Source organism: Tursiops truncatus, chromosome 13 (genome assembly GCF_011762595.2).
Source record: "Tursiops truncatus isolate mTurTru1 chromosome 13, mTurTru1.mat.Y, whole genome shotgun sequence".
Lineage (NCBI taxonomy): Eukaryota > Metazoa > Chordata > Mammalia > Artiodactyla > Delphinidae > Tursiops > Tursiops truncatus.
In genome coordinates this window covers 61,847,297-61,865,736 of record NC_047046.1, presented here as the reverse complement: position 1 = coordinate 61,865,736, position 18,440 = coordinate 61,847,297, and the positions used below count along the sequence as shown (strand labels likewise).

The 18,440-nt window shown below is 48.5% G+C and overlaps 1 protein-coding gene across 2 annotated transcripts in view; it reads left to right on the top strand.

Annotated features, from left to right (window-relative positions):
- LOXHD1 (lipoxygenase homology PLAT domains 1) overlaps positions 1-18,440 on the top strand; it is a 201,300-nt gene that overhangs the window by 158,927 nt on the left and 23,933 nt on the right. The window contains exons 33-37 of one of the 2 annotated variants that reach the window (XM_073790898.1): positions 730-915; positions 3,692-3,819; positions 10,056-10,173; positions 11,097-11,271; positions 12,840-13,025. In XM_073790898.1, the coding sequence (XP_073646999.1) occupies positions 730-915; positions 3,692-3,819; positions 10,056-10,173; positions 11,097-11,271; positions 12,840-13,025 (793 nt within the window). The remainder of the gene's footprint in view (positions 1-729; positions 916-3,691; positions 3,820-10,055; positions 10,174-11,096; positions 11,272-12,839; positions 13,026-18,440) is intronic. The other variant, XM_033837947.1, reaches the window with a different exon arrangement.

Sequence of the window (18,440 nt, the reverse complement as noted above, 5' to 3'; positions counted from 1 at the left end):
GGCCCCTGCCATCAACTAGCTGGGTGACCTTGGTTGCATCACCTGCCCCTCCAGGTCCGTTTTCCAGCCACCCAATGGGGATGCCTGTGTATTAGTTTTTTATCGCTGTGTAACAAATTACTACAAACTTAATAACTTAAGGCCACACAAATGTATTATCTCACAGTGTCCTGAGTCGGAAGTCCAGGGGTGAGTTAGCTGGATCCTCTTCTCAAGGTCTCACTGGGCTGAAATCAAGTTGCTGCCACGGCTGGGGTCTCATCTGAGACTTGGGGTCCTGTCCCAAGCTCAATGGCCATTGGAGGAATCTGTTTCCTTGTAGTTGTAGGACCAAGGCCAGAGGCTGCCTGCATTCCCTGCCACGTGACCCTCTCCAAAATAAGGCAGTTTGTTTCTTCAAAGCCATTCAGAGAAGATCTCTTCTGCTTCAAATCTCTCTGACTTCTTCCATCTCTGACATCTAGACCCTCTTTTAAAGGGCTCGCCTAATGAGGTCAGGCCCACCTAGAATAATCTTTCGATTAATTCAAAGTCACCTGACTAGAGACTTTAATTACATCTGCAAAATCTCTCCACCTTCACGGGAGGGACTCTGGTCGGTGAGTGTGAAGCACGTTGGAAGGCAATGCTGAGGGAGGAGGCAGAAGAGTGGGGAAGCGGACCCTGAGCAGGGAGGGCTTCTTTCCCAGTTGTGCCCTGTCCTCATGGCCCCTGTGTGTCCCCTCCTAGCTGGGCCACGACGGGGCCTCCCCCGAGAGCTGCTGGCTGGTGGAGGAGCTATGCTTGGCTGTGCCCACCCAGGGCACCAAGTACACGTTGCGCTGCAATTGCTGGCTCGCCAAGGACCGAGGAGATGGAGTCACCTCCCGTGTCTTTGACCTCCTGGATGCCACGGTGGTGAACATCGGGGTGAAGGTATAGAGGGCACCTGTGTGTGTGCATTGTGTGGCTAAGGGCAGTGCAGGCTGAGGTGGGCGAGCAGCAGGGGAAATGGAAGTGAGAGAAGCAGCAGACTCATCCCTGGGGCACTGGCAGAGGCTGCAGCCCTATATAGCATCCAGACCCACTTTGCTAGGAGCCAAGAGAATCAAGTCTCTTCTTGTCTGCAGCTCTGTAACGTTGCACAAGTCATCTGGCCTCTCCAGGCCTTGGTTTTCTCATACAGCACATGGAAATAATGCTTTCCATCCTGTTCCATGTAAGATCTTGATGAGAACTAATGACACCATGAACAGTCCAGAAAAGCTTTGCCTGCTCTACACAGACATGCAGAGTCATTATTCTCCAAAGGATGCCGCAACAACACCAGTAGGCCAGTCATGAGGACAGATGGCATTTGGGAGACTGTGAGCCTCTGGGTCTCATAGTGTAGTGAGTGCTGTCTGCATAAGACCCCCTTAAGGGGAAAAAGCTGGAAGGCAGGTGCTCTAAGCTCCTGTCCCATCTCCACCTCTAACTAGCCAAAGGACCTGGGACAAGTTGTATAAAGTCCCAGGTCGGTGTCAGGCAGGAAGCAGGATGCCTGGGTACTGGGCCCCAAGGAAACGTGGCCAGCTGGTGGCGCAGAGGCCTCTGTGTCACATGACCCTGCAGGTTCCCTTTCTCTCTGAAAAGCTGTGGGGTAAATGGAAGGTCCCAGCCCTCATCTCTATTCCTGAATCCAAACCAATGCACTACTAGATTTAGGTCAGAAGCCGTCACACAAAGGTAAGGAGAAATCGCTCTGGGCCTGAGCATGCCCTGCCTATATAGTATATGGAAACAGAACGAGGGGCTGAGTTATGGGCTCTAAAACTCTTGCCAGGCAGGAGTGTGGATGCCTGCCCATCCCCTGCTTGACAGCCAGAGAGCAGAACTTTCTACGGCATCGATACCCCCTCCCTTGCTCAGCCATCTCCATCTGTGGCCAGACGGTCAGTGCAGGAGAGCACACAATTCATCCACGGACCTCCGTCCTGACCCAATTCCCAGCAGGCACGTGGGTGTGTGTGTGTGTGTGTGTCACTCCCAGCGCATACGCACACCCCGCTCGGTACAGCTGCATCTCCCTCTGAGCTCTTTAGTCTGTGGAAATCCAGACCCACACCCCAGTTATTCATGTTACAAAAGAACACACGTTTGTCACTTAACAAAGAACTGTAGGGCTCTTTGGACTGGCCACCTCCCCAGGACATCTGATATCAGACTGGAATTACAAAAGCTCTGTTTCTGTGTCTCTTTCTGGAAACACACCTATGACATAAAAAAGAGATGTGTCTGCATAAAGGAGAGAAAGATGGACACAGAGAACACAGGAGTCTGGAGAGATCAGCCTTAAAGGGACAGTCTCCATGGGGCCACAAAGCACTCACTTTGATCATTCTGTTTCTATGTCTGCTGGATTAGAGCAAAATAGTGTCGGGCTTCTGCTTTCATTTCTGATAGCTCCGTGCCCATCACAAATGCCCTTGTTAGGTGGTCTAAGAGGATTTTCCTGGTAAAGCAAGGTGCTCTTCAATGACCCCCTTGGCAAACATGTCCTCCTGGCCAGGCCTGAAATACTACTTCGAACCTTGCAGTAGCGTGGTGAAGATTCTAGATGCTGCTTGAAAAGACACAACATCACTGCCATGAATAACTTGGGTTATGAGTCCGAAAGCACCTGGGTGATGGGGACCTAGCGCCTGCACGAGTGACAGCAGCCACTGGGGAAGGGAAGGGCCGGGTACAGGTATATGCAGAGGAGATGCTCAGCCTGGCACATCCTTGGCCACGTGTGCAAGCCTCTCCGGAACCTTCGAGACCTAATTGCTAGTCCTTGAGCACCTGGTGAGAGGCGTGGAGTAAGAAGCCAGGACCAGAGAACCTTCCAGGTCAGGGGTGAAGATGGCCCCTCTTGACACGAGGCTGCCTTTTGGAGGAGCCAAGGCAGGGGCCTCGGTGAGGGCACCATCCTCGGAGGAGTAGGCTGCTCCCTCCGCCTCCAGCAGAGACAAAGGGAATACGTCCTCTTTGGAGTAAACCTCAGGCAAAAGGGCAAAATTCCAATCTAAAGTGAAAACCACGTACAATAGGCGGCTGTCCCACTTCACAAGTGAATGGAGGCAGAAGTCCCTGAACCATCAGACTGGGCACGCTTCCCACTCACCGATGTGCAGGGTGTGTGCTGGCTGCAGCAGGAAGGAGGGGGTCCCCCACAACCATCCCCAAGGCGACGTGTCTGTAGCTCTCGCAACTCTACAAAGTGCTTATCCCTATTTTATGGAGGAGGAAGCAGAGGCTGGAGAAGGTGGGGCCTCTGCCCAGGTCAACAGCTAGCACGGGACGGATCTGGGACCCAAATGACGCCCTGCACGGCTCCAAAAGCCACTGTCTGCCCAACACACGCTGCTGGGATGAACAGACTTAGGTTGGGATTCTACTGACAAAGAAATTGGTTAATGCTGGGGCTCTTGGTCATATTCCTACTGCGCACGTGTTCCCTATCAGAAACTGAACTCCTCTCCAGCACTGAACTGGACACAGCCAGGGACACAGACAGTAACAAGGCCTAGCTCTTGCTCTCCAGACATTTACAGTTGATTAGGGGGAGATCTCTTTTCAGAGCCATGGAGCTTGGAGGGCGTGTTGTCTTGCCCCAGTGAGAAGGAGGCAAATCCGTGGGGTTAACGGTTGAGCCCAATGCCCAGGACCCACATCCCTCTCGTGGCAGGTGCTCTATGAAATGACGGTGTGGACGGGCGACGTGGTTGGTGGTGGCACCGACTCCAACATCTTTATGACCCTCTACGGCACCAACGGCAGCACAGAGGAGGTGCAGCTGGACAAAAAGAAGGCCAGGTATCTGGAGGTGGCCTGTGCCCCTTGCCCCTTTGCCCCTCCACACACCCAATCCTCCACCATCCAGCCCCATCCTGCCTTTAAATAGACTGCTTCCCTCACTCTCCTCTCATCCCCTGGGGCCTCCATGCCTCTGTGTGATTTCTCCCTCCTGGAAAGCTCTTCATCCACTCTCTCTGTCTCAAGACCCTTCTGTTTCAAGGGCTAGCTCAAATCCACCTCCTCCAGGAAGCCTACCTTGATCACCTCAACCCATAGCACTCCTTCCTTCCTACCTTCTGCCTTTCCTTCTTTCCTTCTGTCACTCAAAGATGTTTACTGTAAGGTCTGTGTTAGTTGATAGCGTTGTGTCATTGTGTATCTCCTGCTTTCATTCTTTGTATGGTAGTAATGTAGCCTGTTCACATCAGGGGAAGCTGGGTGAAGGGAACACAGAAACCCTGTTCTATTTTGCAACTTGCCTGCAAGTTCAAAATGATTACAAAAAGGCTAAAATAATTTTTAAAATATTAAAAAACAGTTGAACACCTATGTCAGACACTGTCAGACATTGGAGAAACTGTACAACCGGAAAGAGAAGATGCTCAAACTCACAATGCTTAACACCTGAGGGAACCACAGCAACAGCATGGACACTGATGTGGGCTTATTTTGTGCTGGACATTTTTCTAAGCCCTTTGAATGTATTGATACACCTAGTCTTCCCTACAACTCTATGAGGACCATTATTATCATCCCCATTCTATAGATAAGAAAACTGAGGCACAGCAGGGTCAAGTCATGTTGCTCAAGGTCCCAGAGCCAGTAAGCTATGGCACTGGGCACTGCACCCAGGTGGCCCCAGTCTTAAGCATTAGGTTCTACTGCCTCTTAAGATAGTTATTAGTAACGGCAATAAAGGTGAACCTCTTGTAGTGATTCCTGTCTGCGCCTTCCGGTAAATCCTCAGCTTGGTCCTGGGTTTTGTTTGGTTTTCTATGTTCAGCCATCGTCCCCCAAACCATCCCTGACCCCTGATATCTTAAGCATCAGAGGGGAGAGACTCAGAGCCCAAGCCTAGGATTTCTAAAACCCATCCACAGCCACTCACCCCTGAGACCACACTGCTGCCTCCCCAGGCTGGAGGGCAGCATCCAGAGAAGCCTCCTTTCTGAGTCCTCACAGCTCCTGACTCTGGCCTTGCCTGCAGGCCTCAGTAAGTACTTCTGGATGGTGGCAGTGGTGAGGATGGTGAGGACGATGCTGAAGCTCTTGGGAGCCAGGCACAGGTTTCTCCCCACGGACAGAGCCGTTCACGAGAGCGGGAACTCTGCTCATCTTACGCAGCTTGTGCCTGGGGGTCTGATGAGAACAGTTTTTGCCTGTCTTCTCTTAGCACTTCTACACTCTCATTATGCAACTCCTGTTTCCTTCTGGAATTCTCCCGTGACCAATTCTCCCCTGATGATGATTGTAACAATGGCTAACATTCAACGAGCACCTGCTCCCTGCCAGGCACCCTTGTAAGTGCTTTTTAAAGATATATTAACTCACAACCAATAAGGTGCCTGAGACACAGAAAGGTGAAGTAACTCCTCAAAGTCACTCAGGTAGTAAGCAGGCGAGCTGAGGTTCGAACTCCTGAAATTGTGGGAATAAACGAAGGCCGAGTGAGAACAGAGGCTATTTCTTTAGAGCTGGCTATAGCAAGGGTGTGAGCCACCATCTCTTTGTTTGGCGGAGGCTAAGGCTGTCAGGACTCTGGCAAAGCTTCAGAGTGTAGCATTACTGGGGGCATGGCGAAGCTGAAGGGGAGCTACCTAGAATCAGGCATCTTATGTGATTGAATTGGGGAACGTATCTGGGTTTCTCTGATTGTCTTGAGTTGGGAGAGGGGGCAAATCAGGGAAGCTGGCAGTCACTCCCCGCATCCTGACCATCATGGGCCCACTGCTGGTGAGGCTGCAGTCTGGCTGCCTGGGATGACTGCTGCTGCAGGGGTGGTGGGTCAGAGTTCTGTTATCATCTCTGGTCTAGCCAGTGTCTGTTTGTATCTTCAATCTCTCACAATATTTACCGCTATACTTTGACCCTAGTCTCCACCCCGCCCCCAGATTCCTGGAATTTCTCGGATTAATTATCCGACGCCTACGTTCCACCTTATTTTATAGACACACGCAGACACAGTTGCTGGTGGGAAAGATAGATACCTCCTTTCTGGTAGTATTTAAATTCCAAAAATGTTGCTTGAAAATTATACCATATTGCAAATGCTTCGAGGCACCTTGTTAAAGAATTTTGGTTTTCCAAATTAAGATTTATTCTTTGAAGAGAGCCATCATTTCTTAATTATTCTGGAGGGCAAGCTCAGGGCTCTTACCCAAGACATATTTTGCTTCATTGCATTTGCAAGTGGCCCGAAGTTCAGCCTGTGTCTTGGAATCCTCATTATAGGGGTCAGCATCTTGACTCAGGGACTTGGATTGTAAGACCCACTGGGCTTGTGTCGTGCACACAGTTTAGTGTTGTGCAAGGGAGCCCTTCCCAAGAAATGGCGTGTGACCAGGATGGAGGCAGAAACGTGCATGTGTCACACAGAAAGCATTGTGTAGGTTTGCCTGCTGCAGCGCCCCTGTTGTAAAATGCTATACCCAGAGGCCAAATTTGATAGCAATTCCCTCAACCCCACTCCCCAGCTAAAGTTCCCAACTTGTCATCTTGCCACTTTGGGGGAAACTGTTCTGGTAAATTAATTCACAGTGAGATGGTCGTGAATGCATGTGGCATTCAAAAAAATGATGCCGTCAAAAGGTAATGCTTAAACCCAAGGAATGACTGTCTAACAGTGGAACTTGAGGCAATTAGTTTCTAATGGATGTAGGGGCTATTTTTAGGCAAATAGATGTGGTTTTTCTCTAGAGGGAAGTAAGTGCCTGTAAGGAATCATTCCTAAGCCCAGTGGAGACACCAGGAACTGGGAAATTCTTTGGTCTGGAAGCAAACCAGATTCTCAGAGTTCTGTTGGCTTTGCCCTTCTGGATGGCCCCCTGGCTTCCACTAACCCTTAGTGCAAAGAAGATGAAAAGAGACTCAGCTCAAGAGAACGCAAATGGAGGGCAGAGCCCAGATGGCTTTCCAATTGCCACTTCAGGAGGCATTTGGGAGCCACTAGTGACGGTGGCCTGGGCTTAGCTTGTAATAGCTTGTAAGTTTTGAATCTTTCCTTCATATCTTTCTCACTTAGATCTCACACTGCCTGGTTAGTGATAAAGCTCTGAGAATGGAAAGGGCCCGTCTTTGGGGACTTCCTGGGCAGGGGAGCTGGTGGGGAGGCTCCTGGAGTTGGTCAGGCTTGGAGGGAGGTCTCAGGGCTGAGTGGGAATGGTGGTAGTCTGAGAGAAGAGGCAAGCGGGCTGAGTTGCAGGGACCGGTGCCTTTGAAAGATCAGGCAGTTGGGAAGTCCTAGCACCCGCTGCTGGGTGACCCCTCTTGACACATCATCTTCAACTCAGAGGCTGCCCTTTAAAAGGACACTGGAAGGTTCGAACATGTGCTGGGCCTGATCATGGCATTTGAGGATGGTAGAGATTTAGAATCTGTTTGAGATTTCTTTAACTTTGATCTACTCTCAAACCAGGGCAAGGATGCTCATGAGATATGGAGGCAGACGGGTTGATGCAGCTCCCTGCTGCACAGCAAGTTCAATGATCTTATTGGTCCCTGAGGAGCCCGGTTCAGAGGAGCCAGGGCCTGTGGGCTCTGCCTTTTACCCCTCAGTTACATCAGCACCTGTGGACACCTACACCACCGCTGAGGCAGTCCTGCTGCTACTCACCAATGCCTGGAGTTCTCTCTGTGCTGGGTCTCTCATCTGCGCCCCCTACAGTCCCGAAGTGCACATTCTTGCCACTTGGGTCTGTATTAGTTTCCCGAGGTTATGATAAAAATTTACTACAAACCTAGTGGCTTAAAACAACGCAAACTTATTCTCTAACATTGTGCTGATGAGCACTTCAGGCCTGGCGAACAGAGGTCTGGTGGCTACTGCAAGGGCCTGGGGAAGGGAGACAGTAGAGGCACTGAGGTTGGCCAAACTGTTGACAATTAAACAATCGGCTCTTGGGACAGAGCTGGGACCGACTTATTAAGGGTTGGCCAATGCTGTCCTTAGAGGGACAGAGCTGCCCCCAGTTGCTGTGGGATGCAGCATGGGCTAGATGGCCACTGGTACTGGAAGGAGCTGGGTCTAACATGAAGCTACAGGTGAGCCTCTGATCCCAGCCAACTCCAGGAGCCTCAGCCCTACCTCTAAGATGCACAGAGGCAAAGTGCCTGAGCAGCTGCCCCAGGGAGGCTAGCTTTGAGCGCCATAACCTTCTTCCCTATCTTCCAGCCACCCCCTCCCCAGGCTCCCTACCCATACATCTTCCCCAGCTTCTTAACAATGTCTAAAACTTTTCCATTAAATACTGGCCCTTCCAGCCTAAGGCTTCGGGTTTGGTTAGCCTGAGGCTGTCCTCCGTCACAGAGACTGGTGAGTGAGTGGGCGCTAGGCCGTTTCCCAAGGACAGCCTTTGATGGGGTGGAGAACAGAAAGAAGGGCTGACAGGAAGGGAGTGAGGGGCGGCTAAAGCTGCTGAGCTCCTTCAGGTGGATGAGCAGGACAAAGCCAGGGCCACTTCGGCAGCCCCATCCTTCTGAGCCAGAGGCAAGGGGACCTGACTCAGAGGCTGACCACTTCTCCAGGGGGACCCTCAGTGTGTGGCTCTCTCTCGTGTCAACTGGGATGTCTTGAGGGGCTTGGAGCAGCAGGAAAAATGTGGCTGGTGAGCTGTGGAGGAATGAAGGGCCAATGAGGGGCTTTCCTTTCAGATGCAGGCCTTTTACCCTGAGGAGAGGAGTCTATCCAGGTGTAATTGGGGTTTAGCCTTTAATGGAGGGTGAGGGGGCAACTGTAACCCAGTCTTTGGTTTTCTAAAAGAAAAGCTTATTTCTCTCTCCCTTTTTCCTTACACCTGCCCCACCATAAAATCTCCATAAAAGGGAGATATTTGGCTAAATTCAAAGGGTGAAAATTAAAAAAAAAAATACAAAGCACAGATTTCTAGAGTTCCTTTATTCTGCAAAATTATACACTGACAAGAGTAAGGAATCAATGAGTTGAAAGATTATTTGAGAGAATCTCCACTATGTGAAATGAGCTTGACAGGGGAGTTTGTGAGCACCGCCTTCCGGTTCCCACGTGACCAGAGGGACAGACAGTTTAAACTAGAGCAGGAGGGATTTAGGGCAGACTTCTGGGAGAGTGTTTTTACGTCTAATAATCATAAAGTGCACATAAGCAAGTTATCAAAGGGATTAGGCCTCTTGAAGACGAGGGGTAGTGAGTTCTGAGTTTGCAGCATTTGCAGTCCCAGCTCCCACTGGCTGTGGCCTCTGTTTTTAAAAGTACGTTTTGTTCAAGGAAGCGTAAAATTGCCACGCAGTGTCATATCTTCAGTGATACCTGCGTTACCCCCAGGGGCTTAACAGCAGCAGCATCTGGGATCAGTGAGCAGTCGAGCAATGTCAGCACTGATGGTCACATTTTGCATGCAGCACTCTGGGAAGAGCAGTAAGAAATAAAGATAGAGTGTCTCTGAGATGATGTGGTCATTCGGTAGCAAAATAGTAATAGCAACAAAAGCAATGTTAACTGCCATTTTACAGTTATTACTAGTATTTCCCAACCTAGGGCCACTGCCTTCAGTTATGCATATTCTGTACAGAAAAATGTGAACAACACTATCTAGAGTTGTGCAGTGCACAACTTGCCCCACCATTCGTGGCAGCCCGTCACTCATAGAGTCTCATTTAAAATCTTGCAGGTATGGAATTTTTTTCACATTCTAAGTTGATTTCACATCCATTTGGTCCTCATGACAGTTTTATGAGATTGCCGGGACAGTGTCATTTTCCCTAGACTACAGATGAGGAAACCAAGTCCCAGAGAGGAGCTGGGACTGTTCCATGTGGTTAGCAGAATGAGATTAAGACCCAGAACTGGTACCTCTTGAATCAGGACCGTATCTACCAGCAACTCACTTAACCCAGTCTTTTGGGAACACATCTGGGTTGCAAGAGACAGGCTAGTGGGGAGTCACAGGGAGCTGAGAGGCCTCTTCTTCTCTCCTTACCCTGAATCTGGTCTCTGGCATGGCCTCGCCCTCTCACCATGGCCAGCCTCCCTTCTTCATGCCCCTCCTCTCCACCCCCAGATTTGAGCGAGAGCAGAATGACACCTTCATCATGGAGATTCTGGACATCGCCCCGTTCACCAAGATGCGGATCCGAATTGATGGCCTGGGCAGCCGGCCCGAGTGGTTCCTGGAGAGGGTAACATGGCTGGACCCTCACCCTCCCTTCCACCCACTGCCCACCCGTTCTTCCTGCTCCTTTGGGCTGTCAATGGGCCTTGTTAAAGTGCAAATGTCACCTTAAAGGGTTGTTATGCAGACCTGGCCCAGATAATCAATACGCCCTTTGGTGTGAATTAATCAGAGAACCTAGTTTTATTTATTTGAGTCCAGTCAAAACTGAATCAGCTGCCAGGGAATACAGCCTGCCCTGTCGACAGAGACAGGGTGTGGGCTTCCTGGAGGAAGCGAGTTGGGAGGGGTGAGAGGGGAGCAGGAGCTGGGGCGGCAAGGCTCCAATGGTGGGAACATTAGGCAGACGGCAAGGAGGCTTCCGGTGCCCCTGTGATCACGGTTAGCTGGCTGCCTCTTCTTCCATCTTGGGCCAATGCTCCCCTGTGAGTCATCCTCTCATCCCTCATCCATCAAAGGCCATCGGTCCCAAGTCCCCTCAGGCTCTGCTCCCCTGTCCAGCCTTTAGCAGATTTTTCTTGAGCCAACAGTAGGGTGCTCCCACCAAGGACAATCTGGCGAGCGTGGGTACACAGTTCCGGGGTCTATGGCTGACAGTGGTTTGGTTGGTCTGTTTTTCTGTCATTCATTCAGCAAACATTTCTCATGCACAGTGATGGGCACCTCTCGGAAATATATTTAGACGAATTGCCCATTTCCAACTCCCCAAGTGAGGGTAGTCATGGCAGGGGCTTCAGACCCTGTGCCAGGCCCGCGGGGCAGGGTCTTTTCCTGGAGAGGACCCTTTCCTCATGCCTCGAGTCTAAATCAGAAGAACTTGTCTCAGGCCTGGGATCATGGGTCCCGGGGATCCAGATGAGGGGGCTGCATAGCGGGTGGGCAGCTGGCAGAGGTGAGGGAGGTCTTCCCATGCTGGCCTCTCTCCCCCAGATCCTCCTGAAGAACATGAACACTGGAGACCTGACCATGTTCTACTATGGAGACTGGCTGTCCCAGCGGAAGGGCAAGAAGACCCTGGTGTGTGAGATGTGTGCCGTCATCGACGGGGAGGAGATGATGGAGTGGACTTCCTATACCGTCTCAGTGAAGACCAGTGACATCCGGGGTGAGTCAGTGGGTCCCTCCCTTCTCCTATACCCACCTGCCACTAACCCTGCCCCTCCTTACATTCTGGCTCAGGTCCTGGGCTCCGGTCAAGACATTTTTCTCTGGATGGCCTTCCAAAAGTTAGTCAGGCCAGCTCCTTTCCACAGTGTGCCACCTTCTGCCTGAACAAAGTACTCCTCCCAGTGACTGACTCGGCCCTGTCCTTCCTGCCTCAGGGAAGTGAGGGAGAACGTTACCAGGCCGTATGGTCAGCACTTCTGAAAACGGTGCAGGAGATTAGCTCAGAGGCCCTCTGTCCTCCTGCTGCCTCCTGACACCCCTCACCCAGGTGCCATGCATCTTGGATGCCCCTGGGTTCCTTCCCACATCCCTGTGCTTGGCCGCCATCTGCTGTGTGCCAGCTTTGGCCTGGGGTCTTAGGATGGGATAAGTCCCTGAGCCCGTGTGTGACTGACATTCGAGGGCAGCAAAGACAGTGAGGCTGTGACAGAAGTTGGCACAGGTGCTGGGAACCCAGAGGAGGGCACCTTACCCAGCCTGAGATCAGAGGCAAGGGTCATGGAACTGCTTCCCAGAGGTGGTGCCAAAGTCTGGCCCATAAAGACAAACAGAAGCCGGTGAGGCAGAGGGGACAGCAGAGGAGGGGCCTTCCAAGCAAAAGTACAAGTGTGCTCAAAGGCCAGCAGCTGAGAGGAAAGCAATGCCTCCTGCCTCCCCTCCCCTATACCAAGCCTGTTCCCCAGCAGCTGGTGCAAGGAATCTGGCAAACTCACTCACACTACTTATAAATGGCTGGTGAGAGAGCCCCTTGTTGGCCCTGGTAGCTTACATTTCAACAGAGAAGCATTCAGCCAAAGAAATGCAGCATCTCCGGCATACATGATGGGTCAGGACAGCTGGCAAAGTTTTTTTGGCACCTCCCTTCTTCCTTTCCTCCTCAGAGTGAAGCCTTCACTCTCTTCGCTTAAAGTTCCAAGTGTTCACAGTTTTCGAGTCCCTCATCCCTTCATGATGTGCTCTCAGAAAACAATAACTACATTTTTAACCACAGGGTGTGTATCTGAAAATCTTCAAGGAGTGACCTCTCCCAGAAGCCTTTTCTTTTCAGCTGGGGTCAATACCTCTATTTGGCTTAAGCAAATGATGTGAAGCTCTAGTGTAGAATGTCAACCAGAGGCAGATTTGGGAACAAGGAACTTTCACATTTTACAGGAGGGAGTTTATTTCTAAACTGTAAAGCCAGTCTACACGGCACATGTTTAAGTATGGGTGTATTTCCCCCAAACTAGGTGAGTTCTTGTACCAAACCATTCATACTTGGTAACCAGGATCCCAGTTAACCCAACAGCATTTATAAGCCACAGAGGTGAGACGAAGGATAGAGTTGTAGACCTGGGAGCCCTATGACACTGACCAGCCCTTTCCGACCTCACCCCTGGCCTCGATGACTCTGAACTTGCCCATGTGCCCCCCTGGCTCCTCCCAGGATCCCGAGAGTGAGGCCAGAACAAGAGAGCTATGATTCACAAAGTCCAGCACCCAGAGCCCTTGTCTTGTGCACCCCAGGAGCGGGCACCGATGCCAATGTGTTCATCATCATCTTTGGGGAGAATGGGGACAGCGGGACCCTGGCCCTGAAGCAGTCTGCCAACTGGAACAAGTTCGAGAGGAACAGCACCGACACGTTCAACTTTTCCGACATGCTGAGCCTGGGCCACCTCTGCAAGCTGAGGGTCTGGCATGACAACAAAGGTAGCTCAGGCTCAAGGTCAGGGTGGGAGGGAGGGCAGGCCTCAGCTCTCCACCTGAGCCCCACCCCATCTCCCTGGCAGCACGTGGATCCTTCTACCCCAGGGTGACAGGGAACCGAAAGCAGTTGATTGCCACCATTTTTTTTTAATTTATTTATTTTTGGCTGCATTGGGTCTTTGTTGCTGAGCGCAGGCTTTCTCTAGTTGCGGCGAATAGGGGCTACTCTTCATTGGAGTGCGCAGGCTTCTCATTGCAGTGGCTTATGTTGTTGCAGAGCACAGGCTCTAGGCACGCGGGCTTCAGTAGTTGTGCCACGTGGGCTCAGTAGTTGTGGCTCGTGGGCTCTAGAGCGCAGGCTTAGTAGTTGTGGCGCACGGGCTTAGTTGCTCCGCGGCATGTGGGATCTTCCCGGACCAGGGCTTGAACCTGTTTCCCCTGCACTGGCAGGCGGATTCTTAACCACTGCGCCACCAGGGAGGCCCGATTGCCACCATTCTGACCGTTCCATCAGTTAGAACAGCCAATGGTTCTGGGCAAATTTTAGTTCCTCCTGTTCCCCCCTGCCCTTCGGGGTGTTGAGTAGCTCTTAATTTTCTGTTATGTTGGGGCATTAATTCTACTTAGTTCAGATATAAAAATTAAGAAAAGAAGGGCTACATCACCAAATTCTCTTCCCATGGATTTTCTATAAAGGATTATGTTTGTTTATTTATAATAGCTAGTCTAAAATTAGTCAAATTCACTTATAAATATGAATGATGGGATAGACTATAAGCCAAGCAAGACATTTATTTTTAACTTCAAAATACCTAAGGAATACTTTATCATATCTGTAATTGTGCTGAATTTTTTCATTATCCTTTTGTTGTCTTCAGGCCACTCTGAACACTTTTTTCTGGCTTTGGGTCTTTATGTTACACATTATATAATTAGAAAAGAGTTGTTAAATACTAAATTTCACCTCCTTGAGACACATTACTTTCTTAATTTGTGTGTTCTAACTCACCCTCTTGTCTTCCATTGAAACTGGCCTCAACAAAGCTATTCACTCAAATCCTTCTCCAGTCTTTCCTGAGTTTCCCCCATGAGTGGCCCAGAGGCGTCCTGAGTGTTGTATTTGTCCTTACTTCTTCCAAATCCTGACAGAGGACCAATATGTCTGTCATGGTATCCGATGAAGCCCAACTTGGCAGCTTTAACATGGGTTAAACAGTAAAATTTTTTCAATAACATGGGATAAGCTCTTATTAAGCACAGAGAAAATACTCAGTCTTCAGAGCAATAATCTAATGAAGATTTGCACAGCCCTCAGTTTTCAAATCTCAGTGTACGCATGCAGTCATTCATTGAGCGAACATTTACAGCATTCACTATGGTCCTAGTGCTCTGTTAAATATGAAAGATACAAACATTTGACCCTTACAACAATCTTGTGAATTCCTGCAACAAAAGCACTGAATTATCTCTCTTTTCTACAACCAAGAAATATTGAGGCCCTGCGAAGTTTGAACAACTTACTCAGAATCACACAGAAAGAAAGAGACACAGCCAAAACTCAAATTCAGGTCTTCTGATGCCTGTTCTGGGATACCAGCCCATCCTGCCAGTTCCATCTGCACCCTCACCAGCCACTGTGCCAACAGGTCAAAAAAGAAGAGGAGGAGATGAGGACAGCTTCTTCTACCTCCCTTCTCCCCCATACATATTTATTGTCAGGGTACAGGGGGAGGATGACTTCTCCAGAAAAGTGGAAGGGGATGCTTATTCCTCTCCTGTTCATTCAGTGTCATTATACGTCTATGGAAAGAAACATACTTGCAAAATATTCTCAAAATATCCCTAATGAATCTCTACTCTTTCCCAATAAGGAAACAAAACAAAGATCCCTGAATTCTTTCTCACTCTCTCATCATCCATTATGATTGTTTTAGAACTAGTAGAAGGTTGGCCAGTGGTCGAAAGTCTGGCTTAACAACAAGAGCCGAATTATTAAGATCATCTCCTGCCCCAGACAGTTCATAAGATCAAGATGAGCCGCTGCCCACGCCATGCCACAGATGGATCACTTAGTCAAGACAATCACTTCAGTGTTTGAGCAAGATACCAGGGGCTCAGTAAAAGCGCTGAGCCCCAATGTGTGTGTCACCACAAGCCTAATTAGAGTGTTTCGACAGACCAGATTGATGAGGGTGGGTGGGGATGGGGTTTGTCTACCCTAATATCCATGCATACAGTTTCCTGTTGCAGTGTCCATGCCAGAGGCAAACCATAGTTTAGGAAGTATATTCCTGGGAAGTGTGCCCCTGTCCTAATCAGAAAGAAGTACATTTTATCTCTGGACTGCCAACACACCCTGGCAAGGCATTACTCTTGAGATCAGGGGCCACGGCTCATTCATATTTATTTTCATAACTGCCTACAAAGGTGCCTGTGGCACAGTGGAGACTCACTAAATCTTAGCTTAGTTGAGACTCCACCCCCTCCCCCACTCCCAGGACAGAGCTGAGAAATACCAGGGCCTTTAATTCTGTTCTTCCACAGCCCCTATCTCAGAAGCAACAGAGAAGCAAAGGGACTAGAACCTTGAGAAGGAAGAAATATTATTCCCAGCCAGTCTGAACAATCCCCTTAGGGTTCAACCACATGATGGGATCAGAGGTCAAGGGGCTCCCTGATCACTTCCTGGTCAGGTCAGAGAACTGGGCAGGGTAGAACTTCATGTAGACCATGATGACCTCCATCCCCTTTCCAAGAAGGGAAGACAGTGTCAGGGCCATTTTTAATATGAAGATTTCACTCACAGGGTTGTGAGGGTGGAGGGGATGACCAGAAAGACTGAGGATGCCCGTGTTAAATACCACAGTTCTGGGTAAACACGCTATAGCCTTTGGAGCTGTGTAGCTGTCCAGGGTACTGACTTCTCTCTGGCGTCTCTCAATTCTGGACTCTGCCACCTGTTTCTAGGGTTCCCACTTTTGAGGCTGACTATTTTCAGACTGGACTGTTATAGACTTCCCTCAGCTTGCCAAAATGGTTCAACTTACCATACGTCTCATCCTCAGTTCACAGCAATAAAAGACAGATAATTGCTGATCCAAGATCAAAGTTCATCTCTGTTTCCTGTCTTCAAAGGCTGCTGTCTTCAACTCCATCTTATCTAACTCCACCTGACTAAATATCTGAAACCCTACTGGTTCTTTGTTCCTTGGATGACTTCTCCTGTTGCTACCACACCTTCAAAGTCTGCCTTCTCCTTCCATCCCCATCTGTTTCTCATCACAGACTTTCCAGAGTCCTCTTAGGCATTCCTGCTCCGTGTGGTATCCCTCCTTCCAAACTACCTAGGAAAGCAAAGGCACACATATTTCAGAAAAATGTTCCAGAGAGTCAAGCAGTAGCATTCCAGGAGTCAGGGATAATGTTTGCCTGTAGTGATGCCTATGTTTCCCCCTTTCTTGTTTTTCTCCTCCTACCTGACATGTCCTCTTCCCAGACAACATGAGCCTTTCAGTTCCTCTACTACTGTAGTCCTAATGATTCCTAACAAGTCCTAACAAGTTTTTATATTGATTTCAGTCAATAAATCAAATGTAACCAATTCTCATTATCCACAATAGTTTTGCACTCTAAAGTTGCTGCAAACACTGAACCACTGCTCCTAGGGAAAATACAAGATTAGGTTCCTGCAGGCCTCTGGTCACAGCATTTTCATCAACCAGTCAATACATAACTTTGTCTTATGTGTGTTCCTGTTTAAAGACACCTCATCTAATATATATTCTTGATTAATTTTTTTAACATCTTTATTGGAGTATAATTGCTTTACAATGGTGTGTTAGTTTCTGCTTTATAACAAAGTGAATCAGTTATACATATACATATGTTCCCATATCTCTTCCCTGTTGCATCTCCCTCCCTCCCACCCTCCCTATCCCACCCCTCTAGGTGGTCACAAACCACCTAGCTGATCTCCCTGTGCTATGTGGCTGCTTCCCACTAGCTATCTATTTTACGTTTCGTAGTCCATGCCACTCTCTCACTTTGTCACAGCTTACCCTTCCCCCTCCCCATATCCTCAAGTCCATGCTCTAGTAGGTCTGTGTCTTTATTCCCGTCTTACCCCTAGGTTCTTCATGACGTTTTTTTTTTCTTAGATTCCATATATATGTGTTAGCATACGGTATTTGTTTTTCTCCTTCTGACTTACTTCACTCTGTATGATAGACTCTAGGTCTATCCACCTCACTACAAATATCTCAATTTCGTTTCTTTTTATGGCTGAGTAATATTCCATTGTATATATGTGTCACATCTTCTTTATCCATTCTTCTGTTGATGGACACTTAGGTTGCTTCCATGTCCTGGCTATTGTAAATAGAGATGCGATGAACATTTTGGTACATGACTCTTTTTGAATTATGGTTTTCTCAGGGTATATGCCCAGTAGTAGGATTGATGCGTCGTATGGTAGTTCTATTTGTAGTTTTTTAAGGAACCTCCATACTGTTCTCCATAGTGGCTGTATCAATTCACATTCCCACCAACAGTGCAAGAGGGTTCCCTTTTCTCCACACCCTCTCCAGCATTTACTGTTTGTAGATTTTTTGATGATGGCCATTCTGACTGGTGTGAGGTGATACCTCACTGAAGTTTTGATTTGCATTTCTCTAATGATTAGTGATGCTGAACATCCTTTCATGTGTTTGTTAGACATCTGTACATCTTCTTTGGAGAAATGTCTATTTAGGTCTTCTGCCCATTTTTGGATTGGGTTGTTTGTTTTTTTGTTATTGAGCTGCATGAGCTGCTTGTAAATTTTGGAGATTAATCCTTTGTTTGTTGATTCATTTGCAAATATTTTCTCCCATTCTGAGGGTTGTCTTTTGGTCTTGTTTATGGTTTCCTTTGCTGTGCAAAAGCTTTTAAGTTTCATTAGGTCCCATTTGTTATTTTTGTTTTTATTTCCATTTCTCTAGGAGTTCTTGATTTATTAACAGTGAACTCATGGTCATCAAGACTATAACTCATGCCTAAAGGAACATTAAGTGACAAATCTATTTTCTTTGTAAGGCACATCACAGCCTTGTTGCACTTAGAAACACTAGACAGCTCTCTAGCACTATGCTTGGGGGACATTTAAAACAGCAAAATTACCAACAAAAAGCATAAAAATGTAAAAATAAAAAACCATAGTACTAAATAGACCAAACAAAGGACACTTATTCATAGTGTGAGAGCTAAAAGAAGGAGGCAGAGCACCGTCTTGTTTAACCTCAGCTGGCAACATGTGCATCAGACAGCTCAAATTTTTTTTTACCACTCTGCACATGTCCATGAATAACTGTGAAAACACTGTGAGTATTGATTTTAGGGTTACAAATAAATTTTAGCAAGTAGGTTAATTTGTAAATATGC